The sequence below is a fragment of the Telmatherina bonti genome, assembly GCF_933228915.1.
Source record: "Telmatherina bonti genome assembly, chromosome: 22".
NCBI lineage: Eukaryota > Metazoa > Chordata > Actinopteri > Atheriniformes > Telmatherinidae > Telmatherina > Telmatherina bonti.
In genome coordinates this window covers 7,321,097-7,338,623 of record NC_136631.1, presented here as the reverse complement: position 1 = coordinate 7,338,623, position 17,527 = coordinate 7,321,097, and the positions used below count along the sequence as shown (strand labels likewise).

The 17,527-nt window shown below is 44.4% G+C and overlaps 2 protein-coding genes across 3 annotated transcripts; one reads left to right on the top strand and one right to left on the bottom strand.

Moving 5' to 3' along the window:
- Window positions 1-134: 134 nt before the first annotated feature.
- supt7l (SPT7 like, STAGA complex subunit gamma) lies at window positions 135-4,130 on the bottom strand. Of its 2 annotated transcripts, none has more exons than XM_079261805.1 (5): window positions 3,997-4,130; window positions 2,401-2,871; window positions 2,000-2,324; window positions 1,660-1,897; window positions 135-570 (listed from the first exon to the last, which is right to left on the bottom strand). In XM_079261805.1, the coding sequence occupies exons 2-5, from the start codon at window positions 2,835-2,837 to the stop codon at window positions 266-268; spliced, it is 1,305 nt and encodes a 434-aa protein (XP_079117931.1). In that variant the 5' UTR covers window positions 2,838-2,871; window positions 3,997-4,130; the 3' UTR covers window positions 135-265. The 2 variants fall into 2 exon arrangements, with proteins under 2 accessions (XP_079117931.1, XP_079117930.1); XM_079261804.1 differs by lacking the exon at window positions 3,997-4,130 and adding an exon at window positions 3,556-3,636.
- slc4a1ap (solute carrier family 4 member 1 adaptor protein) lies at window positions 3,873-16,861 on the top strand (the record flags this gene model as incomplete). The annotated part of the gene is made up of 14 exons (XM_079262342.1): window positions 3,873-4,697; window positions 5,933-6,134; window positions 6,211-6,339; window positions 6,419-6,479; window positions 6,549-6,688; window positions 8,349-8,509; window positions 10,940-11,009; window positions 11,086-11,275; window positions 11,359-11,455; window positions 11,526-11,742; window positions 12,912-13,004; window positions 15,598-15,665; window positions 15,758-15,827; window positions 16,141-16,861. 14 exons carry the CDS (start codon window positions 3,873-3,875, stop codon window positions 16,188-16,190), a joined length of 2,373 nt encoding a protein of 790 aa, XP_079118468.1. The 3' UTR covers window positions 16,191-16,861.
- Between the last annotated feature and the right edge of the window lie 666 nt (window positions 16,862-17,527).

The following is a 17,527-nucleotide window of genomic DNA, read 5'->3' as shown; positions in this document are numbered from 1 at the left end:
CGCTGCACATACGGAGCACTGCGGCGGGAAATGCATCATCGTATGAGGAAGCAGAAACTTCCTGGTAACCACTGAAACCTGAGGCTTTTGGCGGCTTCTTATCCTGAGAAAACGGAACATTTAAATTAGATGTAAATTTGTTTTGGGAATTTTAGTTTAAACTCTTTGTGATTTGATGTTTATTAGATTCAGAACAAAAAAACCTGGAATCACATTCAGAAACGACTACAAAACTCCCTCATCATCAGTCTCTCCCAGCTTCTCCTCACATCTTCTTCATCCGTTTCTTGGGTCTCTGGTTAAAAACAGGCGACGTTCCCATCAGGGAGTCGGGCGAGTGTGAGGCGAAGCTGCCGTCGGACGCCGCTCCTGCCGGCGAGGGCGCCATGGCTCCTCCAGACTCGCTCATAGTGGACATGGGTCCTCCTTCCTCAAACACATCTCCCCCCAGGTGGTGGTGATGATGATGATGATGATGATGATGATGCCCGGTGCTCTGGCCTTCCTCGCCGTCCTGCGGCTCCATTTTCACCTGGGGCCACAGTGGAGAGGTGCTGGCTCCGCCTCCACCTGGACAAAGAAGTACAAATAAAATTAAAGCTGCAGATTTTATATAATATTCCTGACAGAAGCTGTCAGTTTGTGGACCCCCCCGCCCACACACACATAGAAATTAGCTTTAGGACAGACCGGCTCCACTTGTCTCATTTCATCCTGACTGAACTGAGCCGCTTGCAACCACATTATAGCAGTTTAAAGCTCCTCTTTCTGTGTTAAAGCATCAGTTCCATGTTGGAAAACTTTGTTTTCCATTTAAAGGGACAATAAACAAAACTATAACTCAAAAAAAACAAAGAAATGCACACAAACCACCTGCTAAGAGTTTGAACTTTTCCAAGACCACCACTCCGCTTGAAATGGCGAAAGTCTTTTAAGTCTTGGAATTCACATGTTTACACTTTTTCCTTATTTATGCAATTTTTTTTTTTTTTTTTTTTTTACCTACTATGAACACAAATCCCCGAGTCACTGTTGGCGCCATCTGTGCCTACAAAGTCCTGCCTTTATTCCAGCCATAGCGGATCTTTTATTTTTCTGATCACTTGTTGATTTCCGGCTGCTCCTGATTGGACATTACCGTCAATTTAAGCTCTGATTGGTGGAAAGCCTGACAGAAAGTGTCTTCCTCATAATTCCCACATTAAACTTCTTTACAACATATTGGTTGATAATGATATTCTTTTACTACAAAAATGTGATTTATCAGAAATCCCTCATTGTGGAGTTACCATGCAGTCTCCATATAAACACCACATTTGTCAGCTGAGTTGTAAACCTCCTGGATGGCATATAAATGCTTGGAAAACTTCCAGAGATCACCTTAAAGATTGAGCTCTCCATCACAATTGACCCCACAGAGTTACTTGTCATAATACGAGTATTATAGGCAGGTTGGTGTCCGCCTTTATCCTGTTCCTCGTCCATATGCCCCACTCTGTCCCTGCCCACCTCCATGCCAATAGCGAGCAGAGCCTTCAGTCGCGCTGCAGCTAGTAGCCTGTTTACTTTCTGATTTAATGATCCGCTGACGCCAGAAGTAGCATCGTCAGCTACTTCCTGTAAAACACACATTAACTGTTTCTTCCCAGATGTTTATACCTGATGTGTGAGGAGAGTGGTCACCTTCCAGGCCTGAAGCTAGCCTCTCGGCATGCGCCCCGAGGACCCCCATGGGCAAAGCCTGGTCCCCAGACGCCAGGTCGGCTTCGGGTTCCTCGCTGACAGGGAAGGAGATATCACTCATCGGCTCCTCTTTGATTCTCGGGGGCTTGGAGTCCTCCAGAGCTTTTTCTGGATTCACAAGCCGCTCGTATTCCTCTGATAGATCACTGCTGACCTGGAAGAGGGGAATCCATTAGTCCGGGTTTTAGTCTGGATGGTGACTGAAATGCTGCATAACCAACAGACGCAGAAAGACGGATAAGCCGGAGGACTTCACCTGCAGCATGTAGCTGTGATAGTCTTTGATCCTCACTTGCCAGAAGCGCTGCAGGGCCAGCACGCTGCCAATGCCCACCTCATGGAACACTTGCTCCACCACATCTGGGAAGGGACTGGCTCCCAGCCTCGCCTCGCGGTCCACCGCCGTTCGCAGCAGGTGGGTGAGACGCAGGTAATGCTCGTGGACCAGGTCCGTCAGGGTCTCCAGGACACTCTCCTGAGCGGATTCAAACCCAGCGTGGGCCAAGACAGTCGCTACTGACTGGTAGAGAAGCTGTCTGCAGGAGGGCCAGCTCAGCTCTGTGACTGGTTCCCCTTTACCCCTGATGACACAGGAACCAGTTGTTCAATGGGCTGTGAAACAGTTTGGATGCCTTATTAGATAAAGATGCAACTTACTTGTAGAAATCACTCTCAGGGTCACTGTGGTGAAGCTGAAAGGGCTGGCGGGGTGCCTTGCTGTCAACGGGCAGCAGATCATCTGGCATGGCAGGGGGAGTAGGAGGACGCAGGGGCAGGTTGGCGTCAGCCTCCTCTATCCGACCGCTGCCCTCTGAAGACACGGAGCTCTGACCCTGAGCCTGGGCCTGGGCGGCTGCTAGAAGACCCCGGAGGCAGCGGGCATGCTGACACAACTGCACCGTGTGGATGGTGAGGCTGCATGGCTCTGACGGGATGTCCAGCATTGTGGTGGGCCGTGGACGCTGGGCAGAGGGCTGGTGCAGGGGGGGGTCCTGCATCTCCACAGAGCGAAACTCACGCTGAAGCAAGTCGAAGGAGCTGCGACTGGGAGGAGCCCCTGCAGGTCCAGGGATCTCACCCCAGTAACGCATCATAATGACTGAAGAAAACCCAAACTTGGAACTAAGACTAAAAAAACAGAACAAGGAGATGAAGTTTGTTTAATGATGCTGATTCCAGAAGCTGCTTGTTGAATCTGTTTACTCATAAATGCTGCTGAATTTAACCACTCATAGGTGTCGACTTCCATAAAGTTTTGCCAACAAACCAAGTGTCCATTCAAAGGCCTCAGACTGTCTCAAATAAACATTTTTTTCTTTTACTTTTTCTTAAAATTGACTCATTTCTTCCCAGATTGGAAAGCACATTTAACCAATTCCTTAAAAACAACCATAGAATTTAACACATAACTGCTCAGAGGATCAATAAGTCCTTACTGTTTCCATTTCCACCTTCCTTTAATCCTGACTTTTCTTTGATTTTCTGAAAACTCAGACAATTTCCACTGTTTTGTTGATAAAAGTAGCAATCACAATCTCTAATCTAACAGAATGAAATACATGATTATTCAAACAATTTGATTCAAAGTTAAGTTATTAGCATAAATTCAACTGGGTTTAATCTAACATTTTCTAAGTTGACCAGTAGTAAAAAGTAGATAAAATGTCTGTAATTTGATGCGACGACAAAATAATAAACTACAAACAGCTGACGAGCGAGAAGCAACAATGTTTACAAATCGCTATTTTCCAACACTGTGCGCACATATTGCGAGCTAAACCATTTATATTGTTATTATGAAGCAGGAATTACCGTAAAATAGTTGAAATAAGGTTATTTTAGACGAATTCTGCTTGTAAATCGGAAGGAAATGTCACCGGAAGTAGCAGATTCCGTCCTTGTTGCAAATAAACTCGGCTGGAGACTCACCACAAAGTAGTTCCGTTTCAAATATCTATACAAATTTTAATCTAAAAATGTCAAATTATTTTTTAAATGCGGCATGTATAGTTTAATATATAATTATAAAACGATATTTTTTGTAGATTAAATTCTTACCGGTTGGTTGTTCTATAAGATTTAAAGTGCGTAATAAACCCGGACATATTTGATGGTTGCGCCAAACAAACATGTCCGCCTCACCGCCAGCAGACGCGATCGTCGGAGATGGAGATGAAGAAATAAAGTCTACAGCGGAAAACGACGGATGTTCGGCCACAGAAAATGTAGGTGAACATAAAGAGAGAGAACCACCTGAAGCGGAGCCACAGACGGAGGATCCTTTTAAGAAACCGGCTGTTTTCGCGGCCAACCGCGTCGCCGCTCCGTCCAAAGCTTCATCCGCTGAAACAAGAAGTTTGACTGAAAATAATCAGTCTCATGTTGTGGATACGACCAGTAACACGTCCTCTGCTGCTCCTTGTGGAATTAAAACATTAGAAAAAGACAAAGAGGAGGATAAAAACGGTGATGAAACTCCAGTTAAACCCGAAGCTAAAGCGAAGGCGCGTCCTGTCAGAGGTCCCTCAGCTGGAAAGTTCCCCCCGCTCCCATCTCCCTCAGATGGAAAGTTCCCCCCGCTCCCCTACACAGAGCCGCCCTGGGGTGCCCCTCCATCAGACCCCCCTTACGCCCTGGAGATCCTAAAAAACGGTGCTATAGTCGACACGGTGCCCCTTACAGACAAAAGCTACTTCGTGGTTGGACGCCTGCCTGTGTGCGACGTCTCCCTGGAGCATCCGTCCATCTCCAGGTTCCACGCGGTGATTCAGTACCGCGGACAGCCCGGAGAGGGGGGCGGTGTCGGAGAGGAGAGGGGCTTCTACGTGCACGACCTGGGCAGCACGCACGGCACGGTGGTGAACAAGAACAAGATCCCAGCAAAGACCTACATCAGGCTGCGGGTGGGGCACGTGCTGAAGTTCGGGGGGAGCACCAGGCTGTTTATCCTGCAGGTAAAATGAGTTAGTCCAGGTTTAGTGATTTATCTACTCCATGTTAAATATGACACATTTACAGTCAACAAAGCAGGTGCCTTAGTTTCTGCATGTGATATGATCATGAAAATATCCTCTCACAGATTCCTGATGCTCTGACAGCCTTTTTAAAACCATATATACCCAGTTAAATGTCCTAAAATACTAATTTTTAAGCCAGTATGATGAGAAAATAACACTACTTTCAAGTTAAAATTTTTGTCTTTGAGATTCTGTGAAACCACATTCACAATTTCCTTCTAGAAAAGTATCAATTTCTGTTACAATGTCTAATTTCTTCTCATCATGAACATAAGTCATATTTTGTAATAGTTCCAGAAAGTATCAACTTACATGGTCAGAATGAAGAGTTATTCAGCTTTAAATGGTCATTTTCTTGTTCCTGAGCAGGTGAAACAAAGTTAAACCAGTTTTTTTGTTGGATGAAATGAAAAATTAGTGCGAGTAAAAATTCAGTCCATTTAAGTTTTATTCATAAAGCAGTTTAAAAGGACAGCACCAGGCTAAAGTCCTGTACAGAAGATTAAATAAAATCCAGGAAAGAAAGAATAAAATAAGCTGACAGACTACATGAGATGCCACATATCACTACATGACAGACGACATCACAGAGTAAAAATAAGAGAAGTTAAAGAAGAAAAAACACTATTGAAACAGCTCAAAAACACAAACATAAAAACAACGTCATATAAACATTTTATATGGGTTTAAAAGCCAAATGGAAGCAATGGGTTTTGGGAAGAAATGTTAAAACCAGTTACGAAGAGGCCTGTTGAATGTGACTGGAAAAAAAGCACAAGCGCCTTTGAGCTTCTGTTTGGTTTTACGCTGATCCGCTGACCTGAGGAAGCGAGTAGCAGAATGAGGCTGCAGAAGCTCAGAAAAGAAGGATGGAACCAGAAAAGAGCCTGAAAAGAGCACGCAGCCAATCAAGAGACTCAAAAATAGGAGAAATGCGCTCATATTTATGAACAAATATCCAAATCAAAGCTCCAAATTTCCACGTAAATGTTCCAAACTGGAGAGTTAGGTTCATATATGGACTAAAATCTGATGGAATCTGAAGAGGAAAACATGTAACGTCGCCTCTGCTCCCATCAGGGCCCTGTTTTCTTCCATGTTTCTGTTATCCAGCGTGGAAGCAGAGGTCTGCTGAAGTGGATATGAACGTCTTCGCTCTTCTTCGTCCGCAGGGTCCCGAGTTTGACGAGGAGGAGGAGTCTGAGCTGACTGTGACGGAGCTGCGGGAGCGAGCCCGCAAACAGAAAGCGGAGCTGGAGAAGAGGATGATGGGAGACTTCTCTGATGAAGAGGAGCAGGAGGAGGGTGAAGGCAAAAGCGATAAGGAGCAGAGAAAAGTGTCTAAAGAGGACCAAGGCTGCACGTGGGGGATGGGTGAGTCCTGTCCCGGCGGGTTCTCTCATGCAGCTGGCTTCTGTGTGCAAGCTTTCCCTTTCGCTCCGTCCTGCAGATGAGGACGCTGCTCCAGACGAAGACGAGAACGAGGAAAACCCCTTTTCAACGGAGTTCCACGAAGACCAGGAAGCCGCGTATCTGAAAGATCCGAAGAAGGCTTTACAGGGGTTCTACGACAGAGAAGGTTAAACTTCACTCAGCTGCTGTTTTTCATGCTTTCTGCATCTCTTTCGGCTTCCTGACCCGAGCTGTCTTCATCTCAGGAGAGGAGCTGGAGTTTGAGTATGAAGATAAAAGTCACGGCTCCTGGCTCTGCAGGATAAAGTAAGTAAAGTCTCTTTCCTCTCCTCAAACTTAGGAAGCATCTTCAGAGTTCACGCTGTCTTCCATCAGGCTGCCAGTGGATGATGCTATGGGCCGTCAGCTGGTTGCCGAGGTGACCCACACGGGGAAGAAGAAGGAGGCGGCCATCCAGTGCTGCCTGGAGGCTTGTCGAATGCTGGAGGCCAGAGGGCTCCTGCGGCAGGAAGCAGGTGAGACGTCGTCTCAACACCCGTTTAGGCTCAACATAGAAGACAGGCGGAGAGTTTCATCCATCTCCTGCAGACGTTACTCCCGTAATTTACTACGTTTTAAAGCGCTTAGCTATCCGTCACTTAAGGCAAAAAACAGAGCGATGCCACGGCTGCAGGGTTGAGTTGTTTAGCCGACCAGTGAAAGCAACAAACCAGAGAAGAAGACGATGCTGAACCCGCCAATGAAAAGAGCCCAAAGAAGACGCAGAAGTTGAGAAGAAAACTTTGTGGTTTTATCATAGACTGTATATAAAAAGATGGGCGGAGCCTCCGTGACGTCACCCGAAGGTTTCTGAAGAGCTGTCGTCTCACCCGGAAAATACATATATGGGCAAAGAGGTGGAGCTGAGAGGGGGGCTGTGAGCGTCATGGTGGATGATTGACATCGAGCGAACTCCGAGCTGCCTGTAGCTAAGAGCTAACCGAGCAAAACCGGAGATAACAGGAGCTAACCAGCTAACGGAGGTAAGCGGGCTAAAGCTAAGTCACGTTGTTAACCGGCTAAAAACCGCGGTTGTTCTACGTTCTTCTGACTTGGAAGCCGGAGATCTGGTACCTGTCAATCAAAAGGCCACGCCCCTAAAAATGCCGAACTTCGAGATTAAATTACTTTTAAACGGGGAGTTAGAAAAAAATTCACTCCCCCGACAGTTGTCATGAAGGTAAACCTGACCTATTAAATCTAAAATGGATTTTTGTACCAGGCTGTAAACATGTTTATTTTTGCTGTAAACATGTTTATTTCTGCTGTAAACATGTTTATTCCTGCTGTAAACATGTTTATTCCTGCTGTAAACATGTTTATTTCTGCTGTAAACATGTTTATTCCTGCTGTAAACATGTTTATTCCTGCTGTAAACATGTTTATTCCTGCTGAAAACATGTTTATTTCTGCTGTAAACATGTTTATTTCTGCTGTAAACATGTTTATTCCTGCTGTAAACATGTTTATTTCTGCTGTAAACATGTTTATTCCTGCTGTAAACATGTTTATTTCTGCTGTAAACATGTTTATTCCTGCTGTAAACATGTTTATTCCTGCTGTAAACATGTTTATTCCTGCTGTGAAGTTGGTCTTTTTAACATGGGAGTCTCTGGGGATTCACTCTGATTTGCAGCCCCTAGTGGATGAAGGGGGAACTGCAGTTTTATGAACTTCCGCATCAGCTTCACTTTTAACCGCCGGAGGCTCCGTCCGTCTTTCATATACAGTCTATGGTTTTATTCTTGTACTTCTTCTGGTGTTATGGGAAAGTTGTAAACAACCACTACCAACTGATGTCTAAACTCAGAGGTGAATTCTGAACCCAGCACTGCCTGCTAGAGGACAAGGATAAGACCTGGAGCCTGGAAGAAGATGGGGAGATATGTGTGACTTCTTGTGAGAGTGGTGCTTTCTTTGGCTCGTGCAGACTTCTTTTATTCTAACATGCACGAAAATTTTTCATCATATAAAACACTTTATGTTGCCATCAAGCAGGACAACACTTTATAAATAAAGTTTCATTTGATTTAATGGCAACCTAAAATGCGCGTGGAAGCACGGCGTCCACATATAACATCCAAGGCTGGAGTTTGTAGAGCTGGCTGCATTAATCGTCGTGTGCTTCATTTTCAGTGTCACGCAAGCGCAAGAAGAAGAACTGGGAAGACGAGGACTACTACGACAGCGATGATGACACCTTCCTGGATCGAACCGGCACCGTGGAGAGGAAGAGGCAGGAGCGAATGAAGAAGGCTGGAAAGATAGAAGAGCGGCCTGAGACCTACGAGTCGCTGGTAAACGTCTGCAGAGCTCTACATCCATACATCTATAGATTTGACATGAAAGTTTCAGTTTATTAAACATCCACAAAGGAAGCTTCTTGTTGACCTTTCACCTGGAGTTTGGGGTTCGTTTGTGCTCCAGTCCAGTTCTAATCTGCATCTTCGAACCAAAACTCATCCATAAAATCCAGAAACGACTTTGAATTTCACCTGGAAATGAGAGCAGGAGCATGACACCGTGTTTCCATGGTGATATGATCTGTTAAAAGCTTAGTGACAGCAGAAAATGGACTCGTACTTATTGATAATAGAAAAACTAGAATAAAAAATATCTAGTTTTCTACATCCTGAGATCACGGCGAGCCTGCATCAATGAATCTGTTTAAGTTAATAAGTAAGTCAAGGTTTATTTATATCGCGCCTTTCAAGATAAAAATCACAAAGCATTTCACAACAAAACATTAAAACAGCAGAAAAAACAAAACATCAAGAAAAAAACATAAAAACAAATAAAACTAAATGTCTTGAGCTGCTTTTTAAGAGACTCAGCCGACCTCGGGCTGAGAGGAAGAGGAGTGCTGTAAAGCAGGAGCCACTGCTGCAAAGACTCTGTCAAACGTCGTATGTAAAGCCGCCAGCAGACCCTGGTCAGCAGATCTGAGACCTGCTAGGAACGTATGGCGTTAAAGGGTCTCTAATGTAGCCGGGAGATTGGTTATGTGAGGCTCTATACCAGGGCTACTCTGTTATATTCAGGTGGGCGTGATTTTTAAATAGAAAAATGATCAGAGCCAGTAAATAAAGTAAGGGAAAAGAAATCAGTAAAAATAAATAAATAAAAGACATTTACATTTTGAAAAATAAGTAGTTTATTCATTTTTCTATTTTAAATTCAGTCCCACATGACAAAGGCAGATGCACAAAATAAAACAATAAAAATTCCAGTCAGAGCCTGTTTTTCTCCTAACTTTTAACATAAAAAGGTCATATCACACTAAACTTCTCCATGTGGATCCTCCTCACATTATGACCTTTACACACCACCACACACTCATTGCACATTAAACACATCGGTTTGGCACTCGAATGTGACGACAAAATAAACAAATACTTACCAGTCCAGACGGGGTTAAATCTGCGGTTTTTATTGTCAGTTTAGCCTTTTTGGGACAGAGAGCAACATGCTTGCTAGGCTACTCTTACAACTTCAAAACACAACAACACACCTGGGGTTAATGTTGCTAGGCAACCAAGTGTTGCATTCATGGTCTGCACAACTGTAGGATTTTAGGCTACTTAATGAGGAATGACTGAAGGTTCTTGATTAATATAGTCATTCTTTTACATAAGCTGGGCCACATAGAGGTTGGTTCTGGGCCACCATTTGAAGAGGCCTGCTCTACACGTTAAAACTTTGTGACAGTGATAAGAAGCAGCGGGCGTTTAACTGTCAGTTTTATGATTTCTGGGCCGTTACAAACAAACACAGCCTGCACAACTCTTTCCTAAACATGCAACTCTCTGTACCCAGAACCTCCCAGGTGTTTGGCATGTCTACAACGTGTGTGATCTGCTGCCTGGGATCGTTGACCTGATGCATGAGCTGGTTTTAGACTAGCTTGTACTGTCAGACATGCAGCTTCACACTTACATCTGTATTTTATACATTTTAAGTGCAAATCTGTAAAGTTACTAAACCTGTAACAAGAACACATGCAGGGGCATCAAGAAGTCTCAAACGGGTACATTTAGACCACAGGTATCAAACTCCAGTCCTCGAGGGCCAGTATCCTGCTGGGGCTTTTTTTTTTTATTTTTTTTTATTTATTTATTTATTTTTTTTAAGATTAATCAGTGAATTTAAACTGGACTGGGAGTTCTCCACACTGGGACTGAACTGGGACAACTCCATCATCAGGTCTCTTATCTGTTGGTACATAACCCTCCTGGTACAAACCAACCACTTTCCATCAATACTGGAGCTGATATAAGAAAAACAATCGCCTAATGGTCCTAAACCAGTTTCATTTTCATATGTTTAAACCTAAAATATTGATTTAACCGGTAAAGGATGAAATTTAGCTGAAAATAAGCTCATTTCACAGGATAAACAACAACAAATATAAAACTTCTTTTTGCAAGTAATTTTTCTTGATTTCAGTTTGGCGAAAACAACCCAGTAGCCAGACCGTCAATCTCCTGCTATAATGCCCAAGAAGACTGTAAAAAGATCAATAAAAACAATAAAAAGATTTTATCGTGCATTCATTTAATTTATTTAGGGGAAAAAAAAAAATTCTAAACAAAAAAATCTATTTTAAAATTAAGAGAAAAAATCCCAATTTCTGATTTTTCGATTGGATTTTCCCGCCCCTAACAAACGCACCGGAGCAGTGCAGGTAAACGATGTTTTTACCCGTCTGCATGCGTTCTGCTCTGCAGGTGGCGAAGCTGTCTGCGGTGGAGAAGGAGCTGGCGGAGACGCAGACGAAGCTGAACGCTGGGAAACACGGTGAGTTATCACCGCTCGCCGACCGCAGAGTCCAGACGCTCTCGCCTCTGATTGGTCAGCGTGTAACTCTTCGCAGACTCCTCGGCCTCGTCCGCCCAGGACTCTCTGGACGCCTTCATGACTGCGGTGAGAAGCGAGGCAGCGATGGACGGCATGGAGCGCAGGAAGCTTCACGTGCACGCGGCTGACCTGCGTAAAGACGCTCAGCGGCTGCGTAGGCTGGTGGAGCTGACGCGGCCGGCTCAGATGCCCTCGCTGCAGCCCAGGTAGGTCAGCAGCGCCGCCACGCTTTACTTCTACATCTGTTTATTCCCGTTGAAGTGTTTTAATGAACGTGTCGATGTGATAGTGGCAGCTCAGAGCTGGAGAAGCCGAAAAAGAGCTTGCCGCTGTTCGGAGCCATGAAGGGAGGAAGCAAATTCAAGCTGAAAACAGGGACCATCGGGGTGAGCGCTCCTGACATGCCTCGTCCTTTCGCCTCGGTTCCACGCCGCTCACGCTCTCGTCTCTCTGCAGAAGCTGCCTCCAAAGCGGGCCAACCTTCCTGCAGAGCTCTTCAACATGAAAGCACTTCCGCCTGGTGGGGAAGAGGAGGAGGAGGAGGAGGAGGAAAATGAGGGTGAAGGGCACGGTGTGACTGCAGGTGAAGCTGACTCTGAAGAGGCCGGCGCATCCACGGCTACAGAAACTGCTGCTTTGGGTCAACACAAGCCTGAATCAGCAGAACCTAAAGGTAAAAACACCAGGAGGAGATTCAGACACGGTAAAGACGTCTCATCTGAGGCCACTAGGTGGCAGGAAGGAGACTTTTTCTGCCTCGTCACACACCGTCCTTGTGAGATGATTTCATTTCATTGATCATTTCAGATCACAAACTCTGGTTCTCCTGGACGCCGGTATCCTGGACCGGAGTCCAGGGTACCGTGTCGACGATCAAACAAACATTTCTTCCTGATTTTTCAGGACTTTAAAGAAGGAGAAATCCTGATAAAAGTTATTGATTTGTAAACACGACAAAAGTTTTTGTTTCCGCTGGTGGAGCCGTCGTTGCTCTGCAGCGTCTTCAGGCTTAAAAACCACATTTTACAACTTTTTTTTTCAGCACGAAGCGTCATGTGACAACTTCACTCTTTTGTTTAACAATGCTGTTTCACTCGACATCAACTGGATATGAACACACTGAGCGTTTTGACTCTCCAGCAACGAAATGCAAGCAGACATTATCAGAGGAAGAGAAGAAAAGAACGAAAGTGAGGGACAGAGCAGGAAATACGTACGGACTTTTGCTGCCTGGAGAGGTCTCAGAGAAGAGACAGGATGCTCGATTAACCGTCTTTGGGCTTTTATTTTGACAAAATTTCAAAGCATTCATTTAAAGTTTCTGATTTAAAGATGCTGAATTCGTAGCATCTCCATCTTCATGTTTCATATTTTACACAAAGCGGTCGGCGAATCACCAGGAATCCAATCCACTTTATTTATAAAGCACATTTTAAAAACAGAATGTTGCCAAAGTGCTGCACAAAGGTGAATATCACAATATAAAATAACATGAAATATTAATGTTGTTAAAATAATAAAAACAGGTAAAACAATTGAAAATAAATTAATATCCAATAAAATAATTAAAAGGAACAATAAAACAAATAAAAGACACAGAGGACCACACAACTCACACAGTGTTAAAAGAATAAAAGTGGGCCCTTAGACGAGACCAGGAAGCAGGATCAGGACCCAGAGTAAACAAGTTTCATGGGGAATGAAAGAAAACAGCAAATATTTAAACGAGACGTGATGAAGAGTTTTATTTGAACTGAATTAATTTTTTCTGCTGCTTGAAGTCTTGAAATGTTGGATGTCTGTCATCATTCTTTTCCCCTTTGTGTGCATGACTCACTGCAGATCAGAGGCCTGAACAGAAGAGGAGCGATGAAGCAGCGCAGCAGGTTCCTCTGCTCAGCAGCAGGAAGAAGTCAGCAGCCCCCCCGACTCCAGGTGTGTCTTTCCTCTCTTTAGGATTCACCTGTTTTAGTTCCTGGAAAAGTAAACTTCGTAGAAAGTCACAGAATTCTCCTCATCGGAGAGACGAACGTCTGCGTCTCGGTGTGAAATGCTGTCCCACTTTTCCCTGGAGCCTCCAAGTTGTCTTCAGAACGGCCTGAAAGTCATTCTGGTAGAAAACAGCTGTTAGACTCAGTTGTAGAAGAATAAAAAAAAAAAAAAAAAACTTTCTATGAGGTTGTCATCTCTACCTGTGCCTGTTACCGTGGTAACCATTCCTCTTAAACTGTTAGATATGATGAAAATGGGAAGAGATGAGGAAATGAAATGGGCCTGATGAGGAGAAAACAGGGATGCGACGTTCATAGTTGAGTTGTTTTCCACATGCGAGTGTATCAGCTGAGTCAGAATAACCTGAAAACACACACCAACAGGACTTCTGCTCATAAACACACGTCCTCAGGAAAAGCTCATTTACAGCCAGGTCTTCTCTGAGTCGCAATGTAAACGCTGACGAAGCAGAGTCCACGTTGGGTTTTTACTGCTGGAGCTTCTTTTCTACAAGCAAACTAAACCTAAAAGCTTTACATACAAAAATAATACACACCACTGGCTAACACTGCCGTTTTCCAGTTAATTTTACTGGAATTTTACAGCAAACAGCTTCCCGTAGTACAAAGATAAGTCATTAAAAGTGTGATGCATGTTTCAGAATGATAGAGAAAGATGATCTTTTTATAAAACACCTAAAGCTCTTCTGCAGCTTTAATTACTGAAAGCTACGTTTCCTTGTCATGCTAACGTACAAACCCAGATGAATTAAAGTGTGCTACGTACGCTTGGGAGGGATGAAGAGATGCTTTAACAGTCTTTCCACGGATAAACGTAGAGACAGTCTAGATGGCAGTTTAGGGTCTCCTTCACCAGTAAGCTCAAACTGGAGGAAACAGACAGATCTGGGAGCTACAACTGGTTTCTGCCCAAGGTGGCAACTTTGAATGGAAGTGGTTTTTCTGATGCTCTGTTTAGTGGTTAGTACTGCATCCTCACAGCAGGAAGGTCGCTGGTTCGAATCCCGGCTGGGGGGAGGCTCAAACGGTGGTCTTTCTGTGTGGAGTTTGCATGTTCTCCCCGTGTATATGTGGGTTTTCCTACCGTCCAGACACATGCTTGTTAGCTTCATTGATCACTCATCACATGGAAGTTAAATGACTGCAGAATCGAACACTAGGTCATGTGATCAAGCTGTCTATTCTATTCTATTCTATAGTCATTTAACAGACGCTTTTATCCAAAGCGACTTACATATGAGTGAGAACAACACAAGCAGGAAATCAAACGATAGCTTACATTAGGTTGGAAACTAGCTGAAGTTTACTTCACTAAAATGGTTATATATGTGCAGAAGTGGAGGATTATGTTGGTAAAACCAGCCGTGCTGATCAGCTCGTTCGCTGATGCTTACCTGGTCTGATCGCTGCAGTTGTACATGTTGATCTGTCTTTCCTGTCCTCTCCACCCCAACCAGTCGAGGCAGATGGCTGCCCTCCCTGAGCCGGGTTCTGCTGGAAGTTTTCTTCCTGTTAAAGGGGAGTTTTTTCCTTCCCACTGTCGCCGTGTGCAGCTCAGGATGGGGGATTGGATCGAAGCCATGACTCGATGCAATCAGTTGGTTTCTATTATAGGATATGTATGAATTGGCTCGAAATGATGTGTATGTTGATTCGTGTATGTAAAGTGTCCTGTGACAACAACGTTGTGAAGTGGCGCTGTACAAATAAAGTTGAATTGAATAGACTGCTGCTCGGTCCAGCCGCCTCATCTGCAGCCGAATACGTCTCGTTTGCTTTGGAAGGGCTGCGATACGGTCATGTTCTGTAACATTTACTCATATATCAGTTCTTATCGAAGCGGTTTGTGAAACCAGCAGCACAAGAAGACACACTGCATGCAAAGCAAGGAGGGATGTAGGCTGATTCTCCCTCTGTATGCTGGAATCAGAAGAAAATAAGACCATTAACAGACCAGTTGTCATTAATGGTTTCCAGTTCATACTAAAGCTGAATTTACTGGATCAAAAGAAGGATTTAATACTTTTCACTCAGGAAGAAAAATGGTTAAATATGTCGCTGCGGGGCTTAAAATTAGTTTGAAAAGTTCATTTTTTTCGTTGTTTTCATTATTTTAACAGTATAAATGTATTTATTTAGAATATTAAATATATTTGGATTAATTTTCACAGTTCATTCCACATCTGTAAATAAAGAAAAAGTGTTTTATGTTCTGTTAGTTATAATTTATAGGAAGAAGTAGTCTGATTACTGTCGTGATTAGCTCATTTACAGCTTGTGTTCTTTGCAGAATCTCATCAGATATGATATTTATCCACGTTTATATAATAAAATACACATTAAAACTTCATGTTAACATGCTGAGTTGTAATATACCCCTGCAGCAGGTCAGTGTGCAGAATCCTCTCATCATGGTGTGTAAATAAAGACCCCAAATAACCCAGAATATCTTCATCACATGACAGAGTAATGCACCGCTGCCATGTCCACCTCTAACATGCTTCATGTGTGTTCAGAGTCCACAGCAGAGGCCGAGACGGACCCCAGTCCCAGAAAAAAGAAGAGAGCAATGGGCCCCAGCAAGGTCGGCCCCTCAGCACGGGACATAAACTAGCATCATACGGCGAGGTGTAAATGTACAGTTTGGAGTGATTTCCTCCCGTTTTGTCTCCTCAGCCACCAGTTCAGCTGTCGGCCCAGTATCCCCAGGATGACCCCGACTACTCAGTGTGGCTTCCTCCTGCAGGTAAACAAGCAGCCTGCTGCCAATCAGCTGACCGGGCCCTTAAACCGCGCTCAAGCTCATTAGGCAGCGGTGCTTCTAAAGCTCTGAGTGCAAGTTGTTTCTCCTAATCCAGAAGCAATAAAAACAAGCTGTCAGAGTTAAAACGCTGAGCTGAGAAAGGAACGAACGTTCTCCTGGCAGAATGAAGAGAACGCGTCTCCTGGTCCGTTTGAGCTGCTGAAATATCAGCAGCAGTTTCTGCTTGATGAGCAGCTCTCCTGTCAGAAACACCTCAGGCGACTTGGATTTAAAACTTCTTCCTCTGCTCTCACAGGTCAGACCGGAGATGGCCGCACCCACCTCAACGACAAATACGGCTACTGAAGGGGGACATAAAAGATGTCTGCACACAGCCTGCAGTCTCCTCAGCTCTGAGCATGAACCCCTTCCACCCATCCCTGCCTGTGTGTGGTTCAGCTCTGAGACCAGACTCTGGGCAGCAGTCCTGCTGGCACCTCTCCCCCCCTCCTCCCCCGACAGTAACGGAGACGGCTTGAATTTTGGCCTTTATATTTGAATTCAAGCAGAAAATGGGAGAAGCTGCTGATCTGCATTCAGATTTCTGCTCTTCCTGCAGTCAAAGCAGCCTGACATGTGATCTGCATCCTCCCGTCTGGCTTCAGTCGATCGTTGGCAGAATCTTTTGGGGTTTTTTTTAATGTGAAGCTAGGAGTGTGTAGCAGGGAGGGAGAAGGAGAGGGAGAGCCTGGAAGCAGCTTTTCTGACCATCTGGACACTTGGATGGCTTACTGGATGAAACGTAAGCTGATAATGACTCAAGCTAAGTGCAGTGTGTGTGTGTTTATCTACACACACACACACGCAGCCCTTCTTCTCAAAGTTCTCTTTTTAACAAGATTGTCTTGATGAGCGAGTCAGCGGTTGGTGTGTTTGTGTTGTTCTCTTGGTCTGCTGCCACACTTCCCACCCTCTCCCCGCTGTCTTTTCTCACCAAACAAAGAAACAAAAAATGTATTTTGTTACATAAATGTATAATAAAATGGTCTTTACGTAACTTTGTGTGAGTTGCTGGAAGTTTTTCTCCACCGAGACGTCGTCTGGCTTGTTTTTGCATCTGTGTTGGACTCAGACTTTCAGTTTGTTTTGTCAGCGTGCACATCTGTCTCTGCAAGGCTAGTTAGCATTAGCATCCCCGTGTTATCCTGTGTAGTTTCTTGTCAGACTGTTTGTGTTTATTGGTGGAGCTGCAAGATGTCAGGAAAACACAAAGTATTGCTTAATGGGATGATATGAAATATTTAAGCCTTTATGAACAACATGAGGTCAGTTTTTCAAAATGTTCTAAGTCCAGAAACAATTTTTTGTTTGTCATAATGTCCAGCCATATAAAACATGTCTGTTGGAAAGTTTGTGCTGTATATTGTGACCATAGACTGTATAAAAAAGATGGACGGAGTCTCTGTGACGTCACCCGTAGGTTTCTGAAGAGCTGAATTGAAGCTCAGTGGGCGGTTCCTACCAGCGCCATGTTAGCAGCGCCATGTTAGCAGCATCATGCGCGTTGTCTCGCCTGGAAAATACAAATATGGGCAAAGAGGTGGAGCTGAGAGGGGGGCTGTGAGCGTCATGGTGGATGATTGACATCGAGCGAACTCCGAGCTTTCTGTAGCTAAAAGCTTACCGAGCTAACCCCGAGATAA